Source organism: Myotis nattereri (assembly GCF_964212035.1).
Source record: "Myotis nattereri genome assembly, chromosome: 5".
NCBI classification, from domain to species: Eukaryota; Metazoa; Chordata; class Mammalia; order Chiroptera; family Vespertilionidae; genus Myotis; species Myotis nattereri.
The window spans coordinates 21,103,481-21,127,859 of record NC_138080.1 but is presented as its reverse complement, the minus strand read 5'-3'; the positions used below and the strand labels follow the sequence as shown (position 1 = coordinate 21,127,859).

The following is a 24,379-nucleotide window of genomic DNA, read 5'->3' as shown; positions in this document are numbered from 1 at the left end:
CTAGCCACCCATCTTGTCCAAAACTTCATCACCTGGCACCTGATCTCCTGCCTGAACATTCAGCAGTGAAATAGACAGATAAGCATCTGGTGGAGTTTCAGTCTAAACAAGGACGTAGATAAACTAGAACAAACTACTGGTGCTATTAAGTTTAAGCTGAAGCAAGTATTCGAAGAAATGAAATACACTGATGTAATCATGACTGGGTGGTGGTAGTTTGTCAGGGAGGGCCTCCAAGGAGGTGCCATTGAAACTAAAGGATGTGAAAGAGACAGCTTCAGAAGAACCAAGATTTTGCCCGGCCAGCTTGGCTCAGCAGTTGAGCATCAACCTATGAACTAGGAGGTCATGGTTTGAGTCCCAGTCATGGCACATGCCCAGGTTGTGGGCTCGATCCCCAGTGGGGGGGCTGTAGGAGGCAGCTGATCAATTATTCTCTCTCATCATTGATATTTCTCTCTCTCTCTCTCTCTCTCTCTCTCTCTCTCTCTCTCTCTCTCCCTTCTTCTCTAAAATCAATAAAAATGCATTTTTTAAAAAGAACCACCAAGGTTTCTGAGGCAGAGGAAACTGCATGTACAAAGGGCCTGGGGCAGGAATAGTTTGTGAAGGAGTCCCAGAGAGGAGGCTGAAGTGAGTGCTGGGGACAACAAGGAGATGAAGGCAGAAGTTTTGTTGGATCTGGATTTTATTCTAGGTGGGGTGAGCAGTCATAAGAAGACTGTTCAGCAGGGGTGTGCCATGATCTGATTTCAGCTTTTTAAGTCCACTCTGGGTGCTGTGTGGAGAATGGAATGTAGGAATGAGGGGTTAACTTTTCCAAAACCACCCCAATAATCTCTCTCACCCCACATCCTCTTGCACAAGGTCACCTTGACACATCACCCACTGAGAGAGATGGCATCTATGTCCCTTCCCCTTGAATTTGGTGCCAGAAGTGGCACAGTGTGATACTCGAGGGTGGGTGGCCAGGAAAGGTAATACAGTGGCGGCCGTGTTCACTTTGGGGGCCCTGGATGGCTGTGTAAGGAGCCTGCACACCTCCTGGGAGGAGAGGCCCCTGTAGGTGCCCCGGTCCACAGCTGGTATCAGTTGCAAGACCTGTGAGTGAGCATGCCTCCAGATGATTGCCTCAAAGTCTTTCCAGCTAAGGGGCAGAGGCAGTCCGTGTCCGCTCTGCCCTGCCCCACCTCCTGCCCCACCACGTCTGTGCGCATCATACAATGGCTGTTTGCGCCACTGAGTTTGGGGGTTGTTTGTTAAACAGCAGCAGGAACTGGAACTCGGAGGAGACAGAATTGGGTGGAGGAGGGAGGCACTGTGGCATCCAGGAGCCCACGGAAGAGCTTGCAACAGGTTAGAGCAGTATATGGGGAGGAGTAGAAGGGACACGTGCAGGATGCGTTTTGGAGATAAAACCAAGAGAACTGGCGGTCACCAAGGGAGAGCGGAAAGAGGGAGGACTGGGGCCCGGGCTGCGCCCGACAGAGATCGGAGTTGGACCAGGGAGGTAGCCCGGAGCCCCCCTTCCCGCCCCTCTCGCCGGGGCGACTACAACTCCCAGCATCGCCCGCTCAGGCCGCGGGAAGGGGAAAAAAAAGTTTGGGCCAAGCATTCCCGGAATGCGCTTCCTGCTGGCGCTGGGCGGGAGGCGGGCGGGGCGCGACGGCCCGGGCGGGGCGGCGGGCGGGGGGCAGCGCGGCCGGACCCAGGGCTCGCACTCGGCCCGGCCGGGGCCCCAGCATGGCCGAGCCGCTGCTCAGGAAAACCTTCTCCCGCCTGCGGGGCCGGGAGAAACTTCCCCGGAAAAAGTCGGATGCGAAGGAGCGCGGTGAGCGGGACAGGGGACGAAGGAGGGGCGCCGAGCCCCGCCCGGCCTGGAGGGGGTCCCGGGGCCCAAGGAGAGGCTGCTGAGGGGACAGGGGAGCCCGGCGGAGCCGGCTGCGGGCTGGGGTGAGGGATCGGGACGGGCAGGGGTCCTGGGAGGAAGGGGCTGGGGGGAGAGGGGCGCGGACCGTTATGTGCGCCCAGCCCGGGATGCCAGCGCTGCGGGCTCCTTGGGAGGCCCGGGAGGGGGCCTCGCCCCTGACAGGAAATGGGCCGATGCGGTGCGCCTGGGGAGTGGAGGCGCTGAGGAGCTGGGAGCTGGGACGCTGAGCCCAGTCAGGACAAGGGGCGCTCTGAGCCCCGGAGACCGGAGATAGGAGCTGGGGAGCGCACTTCTGCAGGAGGGAGACCTGGCCATCAGAACTAGTAGGCGCCCCTCACCCCTCCCACCTATTATTAACCAGTGACTGCAGCTGCCTCCACCTAAGCCGCCCAGGCAGCTGTCCCCTTGATACAGATGGGGAAACTGAGGCAGGCCGCAGTTGGGTAATTTGCCCAGGGTTAGTGAAGTGACTTAAACAGCTCTTTGGAATATGCTCATAATAGAGAGCCGGGTAGAAATTGGAGGTGAGGGGAGGAGGGAGTCTGCAGGCAAGCAAGATGGGACCTAAAAGAAATGGGACCTGCCTCGGGCAGGAAGTCCGAGGAAGGAAGGAGTTAAAGGAGGGAGACCAGATGACTCCTGGATCGGACCTCCCCACCAGCCCTTCCCAAAGATTCCCAGAGTAGAGATGGGACTGGTGCCCACGCACAAACACACACAGGAAACAGCCTGGATGTCGGAGGGGAGAATGGAGCAAGGGGAGGCGCCAAGGCACTGACCCGGGGTTCTGGTCTGGGCTGAGAGATGGCCCACTCCCAGTGGGGTCAGAATTGGAAGACAGACTTGGGGGGGGGGGGGGGCGGGACGTGCTGCGGGAAAGGAGAACCCTGTGTTCGAGGTCATGCCTGCTCCTGTCTTCCGAGCAAGCCAGCCACTGTGTGCTTGACCAGACATGGGGGCCTAGGAAGTGCGCCCCACGCCTAGCTCCCTGAAGCCCCCCTGGAAAGGGCATCAGATCCCCCCATGTCACAGGACACACTGGGGCTCTGAGATGGGAAGTGACTTGCCCTAAGCCACCCAGTGAGAAGTGACAGGGGCCAGGCTCCATGCCAGGGTTAATGAGGGGGTGGAGAATCAGAGCCAGGAACAGAGTCCCACCAGAGGACCCCTGAGGCCAGAGGCAGGGGGACCTTGGGGACCTTGGGGACCTCGGGGACTAAGACAGGGTGGACTCTAAACTGGCTAACCAATCCCATTCCAAACAAGCACCCCAGCCCCTGCTGGGGGAAGAGCCTGGGCTGGGGCTGTTCTTTGGGGGGATGAGGGCCTGCGCCTGACTGCCTTGCTCTCCAACAGGCCACCCAGCCCAACGCCTGGAGCCCAGCCCTCCAGAGCCAGAGCCCCAGGCCTTCGAAGGGTCCCAGGCTGGAGCAGAGGGGCCCCCCAGCCCTGAGGCATCCCGAAGTCCCTCGCGAGGGGCCTACCTGCAGAGCCTGGAGCCCAGCAGCCGAAGATGGGTACTGGGCGGGGCCAAGCCGCCAGAGGAGGCCTGTTTGGGGCCTGGGGCACCTGGCAGTGGGGAGCCTGCAGGCGAGATCTGGTACAACCCCATCCCTGAGGAGGACCCCAGACCCCCCGCACCTGAGATCCCAGGGCCACAGCCAGGCTTAGCTGAGCCAGAGGGCGTGGCCCCACAAGGTGAGCACAAGCCGTACCCGCCCCCCACCCACACCCTAGCTCCCCAAGATGACCACAGGCCTCAGCCCCATGCCAAGCCCCGGTTGCTGAACTCTGGTGTCCCCACAGGTGTGGCCCCTTCCAACTCCCCAACCAAAGCCTCGAGAACTAAGTCCCCGGGCCCCGCCCGACGCCTGTCCATGAAAATGAAGAAGCTGCCGGAGCTGCGGCGCCGCCTGAGCCTGCGGAGCACCCGGGCGGGCCGGGAGCGCGAGCGGGATCGGGCCCCCGCGGGCTCCGTCATCAGCCGTTACCACCTGGACAGCAGTGTGGGGACCCCTGGGCGGGCGGCAGTGGCCGGGGGCGCTCGGGGCCTGCGGGCTGGGTACCTCAGTGATGGTGACTCCCCGGAGCGCCCAGCAGGGCCCCCGTCGCCGACCGCCTTCCAGCCGTACGAGGTGGGCCCGTCTGCCCGGGCGCCGCCGGCCGCACTCTGGGGCCGCCTCAGCCTGCACCTGTACGGGCTGGGGGGGCTGCGGCCCGCGCCTGGGGCCACCCCGAGAGACCTCTGCTGCCTGCTCCAGGTGGATGGAGTGGCCAGAGCCCGAACTGGGCCGCTGCGCGGAGGGCCAGACTTCCTGCGCCTGGACCACACCTTCCACCTGGAGCTGGAGGCGGCCCGGCTGCTGCGAGCGCTGGTGCTGGTGTGGGACCCCTGTGTGCGGAGGCACCGGCCCTGCGCCCAGGGCACTGTGCTGCTGCCCACCGTCTTCCGAGGTAGGATGCCAGGCTGCAGGGGGGGATCGGTGGGGCACAGGGTTCAGCACTTCCCCCAGAGTGCCCCGCGCGCTAAGCCCAGGGCGCGGGTGTGGCTTGGAGTAGGAGGCCAGGGCGCGGGAGCCTGTGAGGGCAGACCCCACTTAAGTCCCCTTGTGTCTTTAGGGTGCCAGGCCCAGCAGCTGGCCGTGCGCCTGGAGCCTCAGGGGCTGCTGTATGCCAAGCTGGCCCTGACGGAGCAGCGGGAAGCACCCCACACAGCTGAGCCCCGTGTCTTCGGGCTGCCCCTGCGGCTGCTGGTGGAGAGGGAGCAGCCCCCAGGCCAGGTGCCCCTTATCATTCAGAAGTGTGTGGGGCAGATCGAGCGCCGAGGGCTGCGGGTGAGCCCCTCATCCCACACCCCAACTAGCCCCCAGACCTCAGACCCATTCCCCAGGACCCCCAATATACTGAGGCAAGGACTTCCTCTCGACCCTGCCTGGGATGCTCCTGGCTCCAATCCCAGCCTAGACAAGGGCAGGAGGCCCCCCTAGACCATGGCACTCAGCCCCAAACCTATGGGTCACCCAATTAGTGACATCAGATCCCAGCCCTTCTGGAGCTCAGAGTCTCCGGACAAAAAGACATGACTCCAATAATAACGTGCAAATATAAAACTGTAGCTGGGATAAGACTGAAGAAGCTGGGAAGCCCAGAGCAGGACCTCACCTGCTGGGAAGTCAGGGAAGGCATCCTAGAGGAGGTGACAAGTGAACTGAAGAGGAGTCGAGTTTCCTGAGTCAAAGGATGTGGGTACCAGGACAAGTGAAACAAGCAGAGGATTTACAGATCCAGGCTGTCCAGGCAGCCAGGCAGGGACCCCATGACAGGTGTCAGAGGAGCAGGAAGGCAGCCAATGAGGCTACAGCTAGCCCCAACTTCTCAGCCTACTGCTACCCTGGCCCAGAACTCCAGACCCCACCCCACCGAGCCCTGATCAATCTGTAGCCCCAGCAAGAAGACATTCCCTCTCTGTTCCCACACCTAGGTGGTGGGGCTATACCGTCTATGCGGCTCAGCAGCTGTGAAGAAAGAGCTTCGGGACGCCTTTGAGCGGGACAGTGCAGCAGTCTGCCTCTCTGAGGACCTGTACCCCGATATCAATGTCATCACTGGTCAGCATGCCTCTTCCCTCCCCTGCCCGCTCCTCATTCCACCCTCACCTCATGGCAGTAATGGCCTCGTTTTCGCCTTCCTGCACCTGTCCTCCTCCTCTTCCCTCCTCTCAGCCCCAGCTGATCCCTCCAGAAGCCAGGCTTGCCCTGACCAGAGTGGGCCCTGTGTTCACAGGCATCCTCAAGGATTATCTTCGAGAGTTGCCCACCCCACTCATCACCCAGCCCCTCTATCAAGTGGTGCTGGAAGCCATGGCCCGAGGGGCCCCGAGCAGGGCTCCCCCCAGCACTGAGGGTACCCGTGGGCTCCTCAGCTGCCTGCCAGATGTCGAGAGGGTGAGTTGGGCATGGGTGGGGTGGGTAGGACAAGGAGTGGGCTGACAGTAGAACGTTTCACCCATGCCTGGGCCGTAATGGCCACGAGCGTGAGGCATCATTAAGTAGGTGCTATTGGAATCCCCTCTTCATAAAAGTGGAAAGCGGTGTCCAAAGCAGTTGAGCGAGTTACCCAAGGCTGCACAGCCAGGATATATAAAAAATGCACAAGGGAGTTCCTGGCTGTAGGATCCTGGACAAGTCCAGACCCTCTTTGTGCCTCAATACCCTCATCTATAAAATGGGATTAATATCAACCCTGCCACACACACAGAGAAATGGGTTCAAGTCCAAGCTTTGTCATTCCAAAGCGGTGGCCTTTGGTCTCCCCTCCAGCAAAATGGAATCATCACACTAATACCTGATGGTTAAGTCTTAGCTGTCATCTCCCAGCTGTGAGACCTTGAACCTGTTTTCCCATTCCGAGCCGCCTCGGTCTCCCTCATGCCCCCGCAACCCTTTCCTCAGGCCACGCTGACGCTTCTCCTGGACCACCTGCGCCTCGTCTCTTCCTTCCACACCCACAACCGCATGACCGCGCAGAACCTGGCTGTGTGCTTCGGCCCCGTGCTGCTGCCCGCGCGCCAGGACCCCGGCAGGCCCCGCAGCCGCAGCTCTGGCCCGGGCCTTGCCAACACAGTGGACTTCAAGCGACACATCGAAGTTCTGCACTACCTGCTGCAGGCCTGGCCAGGTGAGTCCGCCCCCCCCCCCCAGCAGCCAATCAGATTCTCAGGCTTCAAGTAAGCCACGCCTCCTCATCAGAGTAAACCAGTGCCTGGTTGCCTCAGCAACCAGTTCATATCTAGCCAATCCAGGCTTGACGCTGCTTTTCAACATGTCAATCAGAGATATCGTGATCTGGCTGGTTACCTAAACAGCCAATCAGAGACCCGGTTGCCGCCTCTATGTACTGTCATCACAAGCCCGCCCTCTCCCTCTGCAGATCCCCGCAGGTCCCCAGAGGCTACAGACCTCGACCCGTACTTGCAGCCCAAACAGCAGCCGCCGCTGCACTTGCCGCTGGCGGCTCCTGAAGTAGTGACGCGGCCCCGCGGTCGGGGCGGCCCCGAGAGCCCGCCGAGTAACCGCTACGCCGGCGACTGGAGCGTTTGCGGGAGGGACTTTTTGCCCTGTGGGCGGGACTTCCTTTCCGGGCCCGACTACGACCACGTGACGGGCAGCGACAGCGAAGACGAGGAGGCAGGGGAGCCCACGGGCGCCGCAGACTTCGAGGATGACTTCGAAGCGCCCTTCAACCCGCACCTGAACCTCAAAGACTTTGATGCCCTCATCCTGGACCTGGAGAGAGAGCTTTCCAAGCAGATCAATGTGTGCCTCTGAGCCGGGCGGGGCGGGACCCCGGATACTAAGGGCCGGGCTCCTGGTTGCTGAGACAGTGCCCTAAAGATAGAAAGGGACCAGACCTGTCTTTCAGGCCTAGCTCCGGATTGCTGGGGAGTTGCCTAGCGACCAGCCAGCAGATGCTGAGATTTAATTTCTCATTTCCAGTGCTAAATTATTTGGGTACTGGTTGCAAAGGCCAGGGACTGGAGATTTGGGGACCAGCTGTTGTGGCCATCTTTTCTGAGGACCAAGAGCATCTCCCCCTTGCTGGACTGGCCTCTCTTGCCTCCCCTTGGCCCGGGCAACACCAGTTAATGTGAGCATCACCCTGGGATGGTGAGACACCCCCCAGTCAATCCTCTTGCTGCTGCCAACCAAATCAGTATTAGCTTTGAGCATTGCACTCTGCTTCTCCCTCCCTTTGGGAGGGCCCAAGGACTATGAGGAGGCGGTTTGGGGTGGGGTCAAGAGCAGCCCCTACCTGGGCCCCAGCTGGATAGGGGCGGCCTGGGCTTATAGAAAAACAGTAGGTTTCCCCTCCCCAATTCTTCCTCAGCGTCCTTGAAGAAACTGAGCACTTATAAGACCTCCCTTTTGGAGGGGCCCCACCTGAAGTGTCAGGCTGGGGCACTTTGGTACGGAACGTATTTATTGCCTCTGTGTGTGTGTGTCTGTGTGTGAGGATGAGAGTGCATGGACACGTCTGGAGCAGACGTGTGGGGCTCTTTCAGGGACCACAGAACGGGGGAAGGGTTCACAGTGCTGAGTACCCTGAAATCCCCAGTACTGGTGCCCAGTGGGAGAGTAGGGTCCCCGTCTGTCTACCCCCCTCTTCCCCTCACTTCCATCTTTGTGAACAATAAATCAATATGCACAGGTTCTGGGATGAGTACTTGGGCCCACGTGGACCAGGGGTGGTTTATTCCGTGTGTAAAAAAAGAGAAAGGGCACAATTGGGACCACAAAGAAAAAGGCCCCAGAGCTCTCCTGTGCTTCCAGGGAGCCTCTCTGAACCCTGACCCCTCCAGCCCCTCCCTGGCCTCAGGGAGGATTATAGGGTCACTGAGCCCCACGGGATAACCCAGAGCAGGCAAGGAAGAGACTCCAGACCAGCTAAGTAGTGCAGGGGTAGGAAGGCACCCACAAGGCCCTACACAGCAATGGAGCCATCGCGGAAGTCTGTCCTCCCAATGAGGATATTGACGACGACTGAATGGCCATCTCGGCACTGCTGCTGGGCATCACGAAGCACCTTAACCACCTGATCCTCATTCTCCCGCGAGAGCAGCAAGCCCTGGGCCCCCAGACCCATGGCTGCTTTGTGATAATCTAAAAAGGGAGATCAAGTCAGATGGTGGCAGGGACCCAGCCCACCATGCAGCCAGCCCAAGAGAGACACACCCAGCAGAGCCAGGGGCAGCCTCCCCCATGCCAGGCCCCTCACCAGTGTAGGCCAGGCCACAGGCTACATTGCTGCCCAAAGAGGGCACCTGCTCCCGAGAAATCTGGGTCCAGCCAGCATCATTCCCTATCAAGGCCATCACTGGGATCTGCAGGGAGAGGATGAGGCCAAGCCACAATACTCAGTCCCCAGGCTTGGCCAGCCAGAGGACCTCCGCCAGGCAGAAGCAACCCCGTCCCCAGCCCAGCCCACCCTGATGACATCTCCCAGAACCTCAGGCTTCACCTGGGGCGGCCCGTTACCTTGTGTCTGACAAAGGTGTCAAATTCGATGAGGCTGTACCCAAAAGCTCCATCCCCAAACAGGCACCAGACCTGAGGTGGGACAGGACATAGCTGGGGTTGTTCATGGCCCAAAAAGCAGCAAGCCACCTGCCTCCAGGCTCTGACTCACCTCAGCATCTGGCCGGCACAGTTTGGCCCCAAGTGCAAATCCTGCTCCAACCCCCAGAGTCCCGAAGGCCCCTAGGAGAACCAAGAGCATGTGGGTGTGAAGGGGACTGGACGGTACAAGCTGCCCCAGGCGTAGGCCCTTCCTTACCAGGATCGAGCCAGCACAGGGGGCCACGGGGCTGCACCAGGTGGGCGGCAGTGCCCACAAAGTCCCCGCCATCTACCACCAGAATCGAATTGTCAGGCAACGTTTCTTCCACCAGCTGCAGCACCCGCACCGGGTTCAGGTGTTGGGATACAGGCATCATCGCCTTCTCCCTGCAATGGACCAGTGCAGGTCAGCAGGACCAGCAGCAGACCTTGCTGGGAACCTACCACCACCCTCCATGTCCACCAGCCCCCACCGGAAGGACTTCTCCTTCTGCTGGTCGGCTTGCCGAAGCTCCTCTGCCCAGTCTGAGGCCCATGTCTGGCCCTGAAGGCCCTCCACCAGCTTCAACACAAAGGAGCCCACGTCTCCTGGGGAAGGAAGAGGGCACAGCTGCAGAGAGGCGGCCTCCTTCTGCCCTTTCAGCAACCGAGGCCCCAGCCAACAGGAAGCCAACAGGAGCCTTGGAACAGGAGGCAAGGAGGCAGGCCAGGGGCGCTCCTTGAGCAAATCGGGAAAAACATCCTGGGAACCAGGTTAGGGCAGCCAGGGTGAGAGGGAGGGCAAGGCTGGAGAAACAAGGTTTAGGGAGGACAGAGTGGGTTAGAAACCCAAGCCAGCCTGTTCGCCAGCCTCCCCATGACACCCCAGATTAGGTTCTATCAGTTCTTCCTCTAAAAGATATTGCTAAAAACACTTCCATCTGCCAAGTACATCTCTACAGCCCAGGCACACAGAGTGCTTGTGAGCAAATATACGAGCTGGTGATGATGCACTTTTCATCATCTGCATTAGGAAATAATCACCTCAAGGCTCAGAGAAGTTGAGTTTCTCTTTCCCTGTCCATCCTCGATCCAGGTCTTGTCATTTCTGTCCTGACCCAGTTTAACAGACCCCTTGACGCCGCCTGGCCCCTCCAACTCGCTGCCCCCCCCCAACTGCTACAGTGGGCCTTCCCAAACATGATGAATGAAACTGCCACTTCTCTGCTTGACACAGAGGTCCCTGTCACCAGCCCTGCAGGGAAACCCATGTCCTTGCAATGATGGGCAAAGCAGGGCACAGAAAGGCCAGGGGAGAGAACTGATTCGGGGCTGAGGTTATGACATTGACAGAGACCTCAGGGGCCAAGGAGTGAGCTCTCTGTCCTAACAGCAGCGGGCAGCAGGAGAGGATTTGCAGCAGGGGACATGGTCACATGGACATTCCCAGGCCTTCCCTCTGGTGCACACCCACCCTGTGTTCATGCAGAAGCACTCATCAGTCTGAGAGCTGAATCTATGGCTCTGGCTGACTGGGTGCTCCCTCAGGCAAGGTCCAGAACCCAGAACCCAGCTCGAGCCAGCTGCAGCAGAGGGCCCAGGAGCACGTGTGTGGGGCGTTAGGGGCTCACCCTGCACAGCTTCCTGGGGCTTCCAGAACATGTCTGAGTTGATCAACATCTCTTTCCGGTTACGGTTGACAATGATGATCTTGCTGCTTCGGCTGAGGACACGGCCATAGGACAGACGGAAGTCACACACAACTCCTAGGGTGGGAGACAGGGGAACAGTGGATGGAGGGCCAGTGTCCTGGGGGATGCCCCCTACCTAATTTAATCCACCATAGCAGACTGAATACAAAAGGGTGCCCGTTCTTCACCTCTCCATGGCCCCATGCCACCTGTGATGACTTTGTAGCTCCCCTGCCCTTAAACCTGGGCTGGCCTCGGGATGTGCTCTGGCCAGCAGCATGTGTCAGGAGGGCTGGCATGCGTTCCTGAGACCAGGCTTCAGTAAGCCTTGCAGCTTTCACTCTCCTTTAAATAACCTTGCTCCCCCCGCCCTACATGTTTCATCCTCCAAGTGAAGCAGCCCAAGCCAGCCTGCTGGATGATGAGGAACATGGAGGAGGAGGTAGAGAAGAGTGAGAACTCAGAATCCTAGCTGAGGCCATGCCAACCCAGCGATAGCCCCAGCCAATCCCCAAGTATGTGAGCCAGCCCAGCCTAGATGGGCACAGCTGCCCTCCTGCCGCCTCAACCAGACTCCTGAATGAGCCCTGCCAAAACCAGAAAACCTACCCCCTTACCTGTTGGTGGGTCTTGAGAAATAATAATTGCATTTTAAGCCACTGAATTTTGGAAAAGTTATTACACAGCAATAGCTAACGGATACAAGTATTATGTGTCCGGCAGACTTCAAAGCACTTTATGTGAAAATGTATATGCCGTATGTGTACATGCTGTATAAAGGATAAATGCTGTATAACGTGTACAAATGCAAATGCTGTGCACAAAGTTCCACAGAGCCCACTATCTGTGTGTCCTCCTTTGTGCAAAGCTGGGTCACAGCACACAACTACAACCTGGCACGAGTCCAGGTGAATTTCAAATTCAGAGTTGTTCAAAACCTTGAAAGGGGCAGGGGTAGGGCCGGTGAGCACCAGATTAGGAGGGGCAGGATCACAGGGTAAGGGGGGGGTCCTGGAGTGAGGGAAAGGGAAGAGAGGGGGTAGAGGCTAAAGCCCACCTGCCAGGAGAACGACGTCTGCCTTCTTCAGGGCGGCACCACGGTTCTGCCGGATGTGCAGGGGGTGGTTTCGGCCCAGCAGCCCCCGTGCCATCCCGCCCAGGAAGCAGGGGACACCCAGAGTCTCCATCGCAGCCCTGCAGGTCCAGGTAAGCAGAAGTGAGTGTGGCCCCGGGCCTGCCAGTCCCCACAGGGCACCAGGGGACCAGGGACCAGGAATGTGATAGTAAAGGCAGGGCTGAGGCTTCTCACCGAAGCTTGCTGGCAGGTGTCGGGGGCAGTAGGGCCTGGCTCCCCAGCACCACAAGGGGCCTTTTGGCCCGGCTGAAGATCTCCACACAGCGCTGAACCTGGGGCAAGAGGTGGGGCTCAAAGAGCCGACCCTGAGTCACCATTAGCCCCTAAGATCAAAGTCCCAATACTGACTCAGGGACAGGCAGTCCTGCCAGGTGGAGTCCTTGGCCAGGAAAGAGGGGCAATTTACCTGCTGGGGGGATGCCTGGGGGATGTCCAGAGGTAGGGGCCCTTCGGGCCGAGGCTCCCAGGCTCCTGCAAAGAGATTGGCCAGGTAATTCTCTAAGTACCTGCGAAGAGGAAAGGAAAGAGTGGTTACCAGGATTCATTACTGAGGTTCCAGGAGCTGAAGGAGGGAAGTCGGACAGGCACAGGGGTGGTCGAGCAATGGCCCAGGGACAAACCCCAGTGGTCAAGTCTCCAGCAGCCAGTTTCCCCTTGGAAGCTTCTGATGGCCACTCCCACCCGACACAGGCCCTCAGAAACAAGTGACACAGGCAGGAGTGCCAGGATCAGGGACGGCTGCAGGCGTAGGCAGAGGTGGCTCTGCCGCTTCCTCGCTGTGTGACTTTGGGCAAATGATATAACTTTTCTGAGCAAACTGCTCTGTAAAATGTAAAAGGAAGCCTCCCTCCCAAGGCTCAGTGAACTATCCATTCAGGATACAAAGCACTTGGCAAAACCCTCCATCAGTGGAGCCACTCACATCATCAGTACGCTTGCCTTTCTCTAGCTTCCGACATCCCCTTCTCTGTCTCCTTACTCACTGGGACACAGGGCCCTGGTTTTCCATGAAGCCCCGTGCAGGGCTCTGAAGATACACAGATAAATCCTGCTCAGCCCTGCCCTTTAGAACGCCCAATCCAGCCAAAACCAGATACATGGGTGTTGGCAGGAAGCAGTCGGAACGGGAAGCTTCTGTTTCTCTTTGAAGTCAAACTGCAGAGAATGAGAAGGGGCCAAGGAAGGAAGCATGGAGACCCCCAACATGAAAAGAAAAGGCAAAAGCTAGCCTTGCAAGGGCTGAGGAGGGAAGCCTGGGAAGAGGGGAGGTGGAGGGGACTATGAGGCCAGGGAGCAAAGAGGCTGTCAGGGCCACAGAACAGAACTGCTTAAAACTTCTGCCTCCCAGATATGACTACTGACCATTTCCTATGTGTTAGGATCCCTGAGCCCCACTCTCTATTCCTGGTTCCCTAACCATGTTGAAGGAAGGATAGGAGACACCTTGCCTTTCACCTGACATGACACGGGATTCAGCCGTGTTCTTATTTAAAACTAGAGGCCTGGTGCACGAAATTCATACACTCAGGGGGCGGCCCTCAGCCTGGCCTGCGCCCTCTCGCAGTTAGGGAGCCCTCAGGGGATGTCCAACTGACAGCTTAGGCCCACTCCCCACCTAAGCCATCAGTCAGACATCCTTAGCACTGGGGCGGAGGCAGGAGAGGCTCTCACCACCGCTGCCACTGTGCTCACCAGCTATGAGCCTGGCTTCTGGCTAAGCAGCACTCCCACAGCACACTGACACCAGGGGGCAGCTCCTACATTGAGCGTCTGCCCCCTGGTGGTCAGTGCGCGTCATAGCAACCAGTTGTTCTGCCGCCATTGGGCTGAAACCAGCTCTCCCAACATCCCCCAAGGGGTCCCGGATTGCAAGAGGGCACAGGCCAGGCCGAGAAACCCCACCTGTGCACAATCAGGGCCAGGAGGGACGCGGGAGGTTGGCCAGCCGGACAGGAACCACGGGAGGGCTCCAGGGCGTGTCCAGTCCATCTCGCTCAGTCCCGATTGGCTGGACCCCAGCAGCAAGCTAATCTACCAGTTGGAACGTCTGCCCCCTGGTGGTCAGTGCACATCATAACAAGCAATTGAGCAGCCTTAGCATTCATTATCATATTGTGCTTTGATTGGTTGAACAGCAGACCAGACAACTGGACACTTAGCATATTAGGCTTTTATTACATAGAATAATAATGGTTAATTCTTTAGACTTGAGCATTTGCACTATCAAAACTATCTCATTTTATTCTTCACAGACTTATAGTCTAGTGAAAAGCAGGCAACATTCATTCATTTTACAGATGAGAAAGCTGAAGCCAAAAAAGGTTTAATCACATTATATGTAAGTCAAATTGTTATGCTTTACACCATCAACTGAGAGTGCTGTCTGTCAATTATATCTCAATAAAAATGGGGGGAAATGGTTTAACCATTTGCTCAAGTTAACACAGCTAGTTAGCAGTAGTCCTGGAATGTGAACCCATGTCTCTGGACTTCCATTTCACTCATTAGAGATGGCCCACAGCTTTGTGGGTAAAGCGCTTGAAGGCTCCTCCAGGCTGAATCCTCATGTGCCATTAACAAGCTGGATGACTTCATGCAAGTCATTCAGTAAAATACCTTAATTCGAAGGGTTGTTATAAAAGACATGGAGTAAAACCGCTACTCCTTGAACTGCCCCTCAAGGTGCATTTCCCAAGCCCAGGGTTCAGGAACCTGTCTGTCTTGTTTACTGTCACCCATATTCACCCTGGTACATGGCACATAGCACACTTGCTCAATATATAAAGGAGGACTGGAAGGAGCAGGGGCAAGGATGGGCAAAGGTGGGAGGGAGGATTGATTCTTCCTCTTCCTGTGCAGTTTCAGCCAGGACCATAAATGGACCCTTTCACATACCTCTGCTTGAGCTGTGCCCCTACCCCTTTCTATCTGCTCAACTGAAGGAAGTGCCCCTCAAACTCCTTAGCTCTTTTAAAACCTTCAGGTTTACCCCAGGCCAGCCCCACTACCCTGCTCTCTCCAAGATCCTAGCCACTTGCCACTCAAAGCCCCAGAGTGAGCTGTGCCCATGTCACAGGCCTGCAGGGACCCACTCCAGTCCCTTTCTCCAGGTACCCATTAGTGATCCATCCATGTCTCTGCATCCCACAGCCACTACCCAGATCCAGGCCATCATCACCTCTCGTCCTGGGCACAACCATACCTCCTCCCTGGCTTCCCACCTCCCACCCAACTGGAGTCCATTCTCCAAACACCAGAGGAAACGTAATAAAAGCCTGAATCAGGGTATCCCACACCTCTGATTAAGGCCCTGCAATGCTTCTTAATGGACATCGAATTAAAAGTAAAACTGCAGGCACTCCCAGTGAGCCATGCTGGCTGCTCTAAACTCAGCCCCTGCCCCCGCTCCTCTTTGCTCACCTGCTGTAAACTCAGCCCCTGCCCTCACAGGCCACCTTGCTTTCCCAACCCACCAAGTTCATTCCTGCCTCAGGACCTTTGCATATGCTATACCCTCCACCTAGAATTCTCTTCCCATAATTGGTTACTCTCCATTAATGTGCAAATCAATAAATAGCTCAAAGAGGGATAAATGCTGGCAAAAGGTTGCAGGACAAGGGAGGAGGTCATGGTGGGAGTGGGGATACCCACCAATAAACTGCTCGACCCATGAGGCCCTTGGGTGGCTTGGCTGGCACCATCTCCTTCTGGACCATGAAGTAGGGATACAGCACATCGATGGGCAGCTCCACAAACACAGGGCCTGCGGGAGTAGGGAGGACACTGAGCTTGCTGGACTTCCCTAACCCCCAGGTCCTAGGACCTGACCACTACCCAGCCCTCTACCACCTACCCGGGGTGCCCGACTGGGCAGCAGCCATCGCAGTCCTCAGAGTGGGCATGATGTCCCGCACTCTGTGCACAGAAGCACAAAACTTGCAGAGTGGCCGGAACAAGGACATCTGATCAATGGCCTGGAGTGCGCCCCGGTTCTGGTGGAAACGGGTTCAAGGGAGTTATGGGGGAGGAGCCCTCCAAACCTCCCTGGAGCCCACCTCCTGAGGTCAGGGTACCTGCAGCAGGGTACTGGCGGCCCCACCCAGAAGCAGTACTGGGGACTGGGCTATCTGGGCATTCTTCACTGCTGTCACTGTGTTGGTGAGGCCAGGGCCTGCCGTCACTGCCACCACGCCCACCGTTCCTGGAATATAGACCCTGTCACCCTCTGCACCTAATGCCCATCCTACTGGCCACCCCCCAAAGAAAACCCTGCCCCTCAAAGATCCCCCATCCCAACCCCTAGCCCTCTCTGCTCTGCCCTCACCAGTCAGGCGGGCCACAGCATCAGCAGCAAACACGGCTGTGACTTCATGGCGCGTGTCCACCACGCGGATGCCCAGCTTCTCACAGGCCACCAGCAGCGGGGAAATATGCCCACCAACTAGTGTGAAGAGGAACTTCACACCATGAGCCCTCAGCACAGCTGCCACGCTCTCCCCACCATGCCGGTTGCTCACCTTGTCCACCTAAGCCCATGAAGCAGAAGAGGAAGACTGTCAAGAACTAGGGCAAGGGCACCAGGGCAGGTGGGAAGAGGGGTGATCCCCCACACCCAGGAAGGAGGGAGGGAGCAGGGCCAGAAGGATGTGGGGAAGGCACATATCTTACCATCCTCATGTCATTACAGTTGACCCTTGAACAACACAGGGGTTAGAGGTGCCAACCCCCACAAAGTCAAAAATTCACTAATAACTTCTGACTTCCCCAGAACTTAACTACTAATAGCCTATTAACCATAAGTCTTATCGATAATATAAACAGTTGATTAACACATATATTGCAGGTTATATGTAGATTATGCTGTATTCTTACAATAAAGTAAGCTAGGGGGAAAAAATGACATTATTAAGAAAGTCGTAAGAAAGCCCAGCTGGCATGGCTCAGTGGTTGAGCGTCAACCTATGAACCAGAAAATCAGTTTCATTCCCAGTCAGGGCACAAGCCCAGGTTGTGGACTCGATCCCCTGTGTGGGGTGGGCAGGAGGCAGCCAATCAATTATTCTCTCTCATCATTGATGTTTCTATCCCTCTCTCCCTCTCCCTTCCTCTCTGAAATCAATAAAAATATAGTTAGAAAAAGAAGAGGAAGGAAAAGAAAATCATAACGAAGAAAAAGCACATTTACTGTATTCTGTATTTATTGAAAAAATCTGCACATGAGAGGGCCCATGTTAGTCAAGAGTCAACTGTATATCCTTTTGCAGCTAAGGGGACCAAGACTTGCCCAAGCAAGATTCAAAGTCCCATACAATCAACGTTGTTAAGCTCCCTGCTCTGTTACACTGTCCACCCAGAGATGTTGGGAGAATCAGGGAGAGAGGGGGAAGGTGGATCTACAACACCCAGGGAAGTGTGGCCAAAAGCACGAGGCAGGAGTTACCAGCTGTGACTCCAGAACTGCCTGCCCTCCAATATCGGGGCCTGGCAGCCTGACTGTTGACTCCAGACTACCAGGTTCCCTCCCACTCCTGGGCCAGACCCAGTTGACAGGCTGCCAGCCACCAAATGCCTGGGAGTGGGAGCGGCCTCCCAGCCCAGCTTCCACACAACCCCAAAAACCAAGGGCCCTTTGCCTTAAAGCTCCACAAGTCTTCAAGGCCAGTGGTGCTGCTTCTGTCTAAAAGAAGAAGTTCTGGGAAGAGATCAAGGTTGCTCCAGGCTAGGAAAGATTGGGTAAGGAATCTGGGGAAGGGGTAAATTTCTGAGGCACCAAGTAGTTCAGAGCCAGGTCCAGCTTTTCTGCAAAGAGGTCATTTGAAGCAAGCAACCACACAACCTCTCTGAGCCTCCGCTTTCTCGAAGGAAAATGCAGACAGAAACAAGGGCATCTATTCTGGGACATGTTGGGTACATGAGATAATCACTCTGAAACACAGAGCTCAGCAGAGAGCAACTGTCCCAGCCACATTCTCCTGGGCTTGCCTTCCTAGCAGGAGCAATGGCCCCACTGTGTTCAGGGAAAAGGGCTCGAGCCCCCTGGGGAAGGAGGTGGATGGGGTGTTGAGTGCCCTGGCAGCGGTAACTTCCCCATTACCTCTCACAAGGCAAAGTCCAGGGCGTGTATGGGGTAGGGCCCTGGAAAGACTCTCCTGATAGTCCCTCGCTAGGTCTTCCTTTGGCTGCCCCCAGCTCGCCTCCCCTCGGTGCCCCCGCACCTTGTGCATCAACCGATATAAGAGCCCCAGGCGGTGCGCGGCACCCAGCACGGCAGCCACTAGCGTCCCGCAGACCAGAAGCTGGAAGGAGGGGGAGAAGCTCCCCGCAGGGGCGGCGGCCGTGGACATCTCCTTCTGGTGACACCTAAAGGAGAAAGGGCGGTTCCAGGGCCAGAACGCAGAGATCAATTACCCAGAGGAAGGCACGCCCCCTCTCCCGCACGGATCCCGGGCCACGCCCCCTCCCCGGAGTTTCAGCGTGGCCACGCCCCTGATGCGGCGAAGTCCGGCCCGAAGCCACGCCCCCCAGGCCAGGCCAGGCCACGCCTCTCGGGATCCAGACCGAGCCCCTAGTCACGCTAGGCTCCCTCCTTTAAGTTGCCAACACCCCCAGACTAGGCGACTACAGATCAGTGCAACTACAATGCCTTCAAAATAGTTTTTGCCCGCTTACCTACTTCTCCATGGATCGCCTACCTTTTACGTCCAGGTGCCGAATCTCAGCCCCAGCGGAGAGCCCCACCCGTCTAGCCAGGCCCCGCCCCCGAGCGAGCGCCAGAGCCCCAGCCTGACCCCAACCCCGAGCTTAGGTCACTTCGGGATGTTTCTCCAACTTCCCGGGCACTTCAACCTTCACCTACAAGAAATGACTCCACAGGAATTCCGCGCACCTTCTAGTCACGTGATCCAGGCGAACGGCCGCGTTCCTTTCACCCAAACTGATGGGCAGCGCCAAGTAGTATGGCCACTCGCGCGTGCGCAGAGCCGTAGCCACGCTTCTGGACACAGGCCCCGCCTTTTCTCGCTTCTCATTGGTTCGCAGTGCAAGCCTCACGCCCTTCTGTACAGGAGGCCACGCCCATCGACGTCTGCCATTTGCCAAGGCCCACTCAGGCCCACCTTCCGTGGTCTTCCATTGGCCCGACGCTGCAGGCCCTTATTTCGGGCCTTCCGAGTCCAGCCCGCTTTCCATGCCAGCCGTGCGGTATACCTTCAGGTTGGGCGGTCGTGGAAGGTCACGGGGCGGCTGCCCAAAGTCCACCATCTGGGGCCTCTTCCCAAACAAGTCCCACCCCTCGTTCTAACACCAGGTTCCGCCTCCTAGCCAATCGTAACCCGGCAAAGGCAGATGCCCCGCCCCCCCGTCGGTAGGCCCGCCTCCGCTGTTGGCCCCGCCCCGCCCTTGGAGTTTCTGGGCTCCAAGTGCTGTGAGTCCATGGTTCAAGCCCGTATTCCAGCCGTCTGGCCTCGGGAAAATTGTCTCCCCATCAGTAAAGGGAGAATGACTCTAGTACCGAGCACCCTGCTCTGGTCCAAGACAAATCCTGCCATTTTTGCACTGGCTCCCGTCCCTTGACAACTTTTGGGATTTTCCTCCGAGGATTACACACCATCGTTAATTTCATCATCTAGACACTAGATTCTAGGGAATCATTCCTAGGTTTTAATTTAACCTATTTTGAAAAAAGAGAGAAAGAAAATGAAAAAATATATATTTTAATACTTTTGGCCCCACATTCTCTACCTGTTGCTGTCCCTTTGCTCCTCTAAATTTTTAGCAAAATTCCTCCAATGAGTTACTTGCACTTGCTGTCCCCCTGAACCCTCCTACTTATCTTCTTGAAGAAAACTCTAAACAGGCTCTTCCCCATCACTCTGAGAGCTGTTCTGTATTATTCCAACAGTCTCCAAACAGGTCCCCTCTCCTTCCTGTCTCTCACCCACCAGCTCAACCCCGCTCTATAATTAACAGGATAAAATGCAAACTTCCTAAAAGGGTCTTCTAGGCCCAATTAAACTTCCTAAGCTAATAATGAAATAGTGATCATTATTTTTTGTCAAGCACTTATGTGCAAGGAGCTGTTCCATGCACTTTTGACATATTAACTCATTTAATCCTCACAACAGCCCGGCAAGGGAGGTGTATGATCATTATCCTATTTTACAGATGAGGAAACTGAAACACACAGAGGTGAAGGAACTTGCCCAAGGCCACACAGCTGGTAAGAGAAAGAGGCAGAATGTGAACTCAGGCAGTGCTGCCTGGGTTCCCATAGTGAGAGCATCTCAAGAATGGGTACACACACACACACACACACACACACACACACAAAGAATGGGTACAGTGTTTCAACCATATGGTTTCCCAATGCTTGCAGGGTATAGTGTTTGGGGCCCACCCAGGTCCCCTTGTGCTTACATCAGGTTTTATTCTAAGTTACTTGGGAAGCCAGAGAGGATTTTGAATAGACTAAGTCACACAGAATGCACATGGTTGTTTATAGGAGCGTTATTAGTAATAGCCCAAAACTAGAAAAGTCAAAATGTCCTCCCATAGAGGAGTGGTTAAGCAAACTATGATCCATCCTCACCACTGAACACTATTCAGCAATAGTAGGTTCAGCCCTAGCCCAGTTGGCTCAGTGGATAGAGCATTGGGCTGCAGACGGAAGGGTTCCAGGTTCGACTCCAGTCAAGGGCATGGTTGCAGGCTCAGTCCCTGGCCATGGGAGGCAACCAATCGATGTGTCTCTCTCACATCGATGGTACTCTCTGCGTGTCTCTCCCCCTCCCTTCCACTCTCTCTAAAAATCAATGGATCTGGTGAGGATTAACACCAACAAAAAAGTTACACACTGTATGATTCCATTGGTTTGATATTCTCCGAGTAACAAACCCACAGTGAGAGTGTACAGAGGAGCGGTTGCCGGAAATGTGGGATATAAATGGATGTGCTAACCACCACACCCACAGCCCTTAAAAAGGAGGGGTGTTTGCCCCTTTGAGCCCCTACACTGTTTCCTGTAGCCTGGGATGTAGATGCGATGGCTGGAACTAAAGGAGTTACTTTCAACCCAGAGGTGGGAGCCATGATTTCATTAAAGTAGAGCCACTTTACCAGTCCTGAACCACACACCTCTAGACGGTTGTTACATGAGGAAAACATAACATCTCTCTATTTTCAGCTACTGTGTCTCAGGGTGTCTTTGTTATAGCAGCTCACACTGTACAAAAACAACATAAGAGTTAATACCAGAAGTTGATGCTGCAGTCGTAAATGCCAGAAGTGGTGTTCTGGGATCATAAAAACCTCAGCTATGAGGCATCGACTTGCCAATGAGGCCATGAAGACACAGATGCAAGGCAGAAAACCAGTGATCTACACAATGTCGTCCATGACAGACTATTGTCTATTGAGTCTGTAGCCCTCCAGCCGGGAGGTGGTTGGGAGAAGCCACACTATTTGTGTGTTCGCTTCTTGACACTGTTTAGAGAGAGAGAGAGGTGGCCTGGGCAAGCAGCGATGCAAGGGACCATAATCATATTAAGGTAGTCTCCCTTCCTGCAGGCTACAATTTAAATTGACTAAGTCTGGTGATTTGGGACTCACAGGGAAGCAATAATACAAAGGTGGCCCTGAGGAGGCAATGATAGCAAGATATTTCGCCTTTCTCAGCCTCAGGAGAACGCCAAGGTCCAAGCATGGAGGCCAGGAACTCAATAAGGGCAGCATTCAGGTTTGAGGACTATGTCAGGTGGATGAACCTCGAGGACATGATGCTAAGTGAAATAAGGCAGTCACAAAAAGACAAACACTGAATGTTTCCACTTGCATGAGGTACCTAAAGCATTCAAAATCATACAGGCAGACAGCAGACGGATGGTTATCAGTGACTGAGGGGGGAGAATGGGGAGTTAGGGTTTATTGGGGACAGAGTTTCAGTTTACTAGGTAAATCAGTTCTGAAGATGGATGGTGGTTGCTCAACCATGTGAATGTATTTATTGGCACTGAACTGTACACTTAAAATGGTTAAGATGGTCAAAAAATTTATATTGATCTTTTTTGAGAGAGAGAGAGAGAGTGAGAGAGAGAAATGGGGAGAGGGAGAGGGAGAGAAAAACTTCGATGTGAGAGAGAAACATCAACTGCCTGCTTCCTGCACACCCCCTACTGGGAATCCAAGCCCAAAACCCAGGCAATGTATCCTGACTGAGATTTGAACCAGCAACCTTTGGGTGCATGGGATAACGCCCAACCAACTGAACTACACTGGCCAGGGCAAAATGGTCAATCTTTTTTTTTTTTAAATATATTTTATTGATTTTTCACAGAGAGGAAGGGAGAGAGATAGAGAGAGTTAGAAACATTGATCAGCTGCCTCTTGCACATCCTGTGCCCGCAACCCAGGTACATGCCCTTGACCGGAATCGAACCCGGGACCTCTCAGTCCGCAGGCTGACGCTCTATCCACTGAGCCAAACCGGTTTCGGCAAAATGGTCAATCTTATGTTATGTGTATTTTACCACAATTTTTAAAATTGAAAAAGGAAAGAACTTTATCAGAGGAAATGTTTGGCTGTGGTTGCTTGCACATGGAGCTGCCTGGCAACAAAAAGATCGGATGCTACTAAATTTTTGAGAGGAACCAGACCTGGACTGGAAAACGCTATGGCTATTTGGCTTATAAAACCGTGTCCCAAGGTTGAACCATGAGGCCCTCAAAATTAGACCAACAGGAAATGAGGTGCAAAAGCTTCAGCAGTAGCCATGGGGGACAGAGGACAGTGAGGAGCCTCCCTGAGGTCAGAGCCAAGGACCATGGAGGACAATAAACAAAGAACTTATTCACAGCGAGGGAAGGAAACTTACAATTCCTGCCTAACAAAATTTAAAATTGCAAGACTCAAAACTTCTGTGTGTTTCCCATGCTTCTACTAAAATTTTTTTTACTATGGTTTTAGCATTTATTTCTCATTTAGATCAGAAAAAAAAATTTAATCCTCACCCAAGGGTATTTTTTTTATTGATTTTAGAAAGGAAGGGAGAGGGGGGTAGGGGAGAATACACATCAATGTGAGAAAAAAACATCAATCAGTTGTCTCCCATACATGCCCCGATCCGGTGTCAAATCCACAACCTAGGTATGTGCCCTGACCGAGAATTGAAACTGCAACTTTTTGGTGTATGGGTTGACACACCAGCCAACTGAGAAATCCAGCCAAGGTGATGTGAATTTTTTTTTTTTTAAGCTTGTAGGTCACCAGACTAGGAGAGGCCTTCCCAGGGCTTGAAGGACAGATCTTAGATTTCAAAATGGATGCAGTGAATGGATGGCTCTTCAGGCTATATTCCTTGGAGTGGGGTACTGTATGTATGAGAAGGAGGGATACAAGGATATTTTGTGACTTTGTATCTGGCTTACTTTACTTAGCATAATGTCCTCTAAGTTCATCCTCATTGTAGCATGTGTCAGAATTTCCTTCCTTTTAAAAGCTGAATATAAAATGGTATGTATATACCACATATTGCTTACCCACTCACCCATTGATGAACACTTGTGTCGCTCCCACCTTTTGGCCTTTGTGAGTAACGCTGCTGTGAACATGGGTGCACAATACATCTTTGAGATCCTGCTTTCAGTTCTTTTGGATGTATATCCAGAAGATGAATTGCTGCATCATATGGTAGTTCTGATTTTTTATTTTTCAATGAACCACCATAATGTTTTTCATAGCAGCTGCATCGTTTTATATTCCCAACAACAGTGTACAAGGGTTCAAATTTCTCCATATCTCTGCTAACACTTGTCATTTTCAGGGGGAGGAGGGTTGTACTAGCCATCCTTGTATTGGGGCGACCCACAGAGACGACCACCAGGGACTCAGATCAAAATTTAGGAGCCTTTATTAAGCTGGCCAGCGACTACAGTTACAGCACCCTGCCGAAGCAGAGGCTGAGCTGCAGTGCCGACTACAGGAGTTACAGCGTTTTTATTTGCAAAAACCACAAAGTTAGTTACAAAGCCTTGTTTACACAATTTGTTCCCGACACAGTACAGCATCAGTACAGTGACTACCTTCCTATCTATGTGTTCTAGGAACAGAGAGCACAGCGTGCCCTATCTGGCCGAAGCGCCAGCACATTCCTATCTATGTGTTTTAGGAACAGAGAGCACAGCATGCCCCGCCTTGCCAAAGCACCAGATATGCAGCCCAGCACATTCCCCACTGGTTTCATGTACATGAGTCAAATCATCGACTCTTTTGGGTCATTGTTGGGGAGGGAGTTATATTGACCCCTGAGGACTATAAGCTTGATAGAATTAATTCTTTGCCGAATAAAGTCAGTGGGCCTGTTTATAAGATGAGGGCCTGGAATGAGGGCCAGGAGTAATCTCTAGAGGGTCCGAAGAGTCCTGGACTCTCTATTTTGCCTGGGCTGTCTTAAGCCAGGTGTGATAAAGCCACATCAGGATCCCGTCGACCTTGACTGCCGTGGGAGTGGTCCTTTCCAGGTAGAAGTCAGTCCTT

At 54.8% G+C, this 24,379-nt stretch overlaps 2 protein-coding genes across 3 annotated transcripts; one reads left to right on the top strand and one right to left on the bottom strand.

The window, feature by feature from the left end:
- Positions 1–1,743: 1,743 nt before the first annotated feature.
- SYDE1 (synapse defective Rho GTPase homolog 1) lies at positions 1,744–8,139 on the top strand (the record flags this gene model as incomplete). Its single annotated transcript, XM_081091227.1, has 8 exons — positions 1,744–1,831; positions 3,287–3,628; positions 3,737–4,384; positions 4,550–4,764; positions 5,412–5,538; positions 5,714–5,874; positions 6,382–6,607; positions 6,860–8,139. The coding sequence occupies 8 exons, from the start codon at positions 1,744–1,746 to the stop codon at positions 7,255–7,257; spliced, it is 2,205 nt and encodes a 734-aa protein (XP_080947353.1). The 3' UTR covers positions 7,258–8,139.
- A 1-nt stretch (position 8,140) lies between these two features.
- ILVBL (ilvB acetolactate synthase like) lies at positions 8,141–18,802 on the bottom strand. 2 transcript variants are annotated; one of them, XM_081091396.1, is made up of 16 exons: positions 18,707–18,802; positions 18,066–18,210; positions 16,175–16,376; positions 15,924–16,051; positions 15,704–15,842; positions 15,502–15,613; positions 12,257–12,356; positions 12,025–12,122; positions 11,773–11,909; positions 10,656–10,790; positions 9,519–9,633; positions 9,263–9,432; positions 9,116–9,186; positions 8,965–9,036; positions 8,705–8,810; positions 8,141–8,589 (listed from the first exon to the last, which is right to left on the bottom strand). In XM_081091396.1, exons 2-16 carry the CDS (start codon positions 18,192–18,194, stop codon positions 8,411–8,413), a joined length of 1,893 nt encoding a protein of 630 aa, XP_080947522.1. In that variant the 5' UTR covers positions 18,195–18,210; positions 18,707–18,802; the 3' UTR covers positions 8,141–8,410. The 2 variants fall into 2 exon arrangements, with proteins under 2 accessions (XP_080947522.1, XP_080947523.1); XM_081091397.1 differs by having other exon boundaries at positions 18,737–18,802.
- Between the last annotated feature and the right edge of the window lie 5,577 nt (positions 18,803–24,379).

Bases quoted from the DNA above. Each gene is read 5' to 3' on its own strand.
- ILVBL (XM_081091396.1), bottom strand. From the start codon at position 18,194: ATGTCCACGGCCGCCGCCCCTGCGGGGAGCTTCTCCCCCTCCTTCCAG. The intron at 9,187-9,262 runs GTAAGGAAGGGC...TGGTTCTCCTAG, and splicing joins CCTGTGCTGGCTCGATCCTG to GGGCCTTCGGGACTCTGGGG. The intron at 9,037-9,115 runs GTGAGTCAGAGC...GTCCCACCTCAG, and splicing joins TGTGCCGGCCAGATGCTGAG to GTCTGGTGCCTGTTTGGGGA.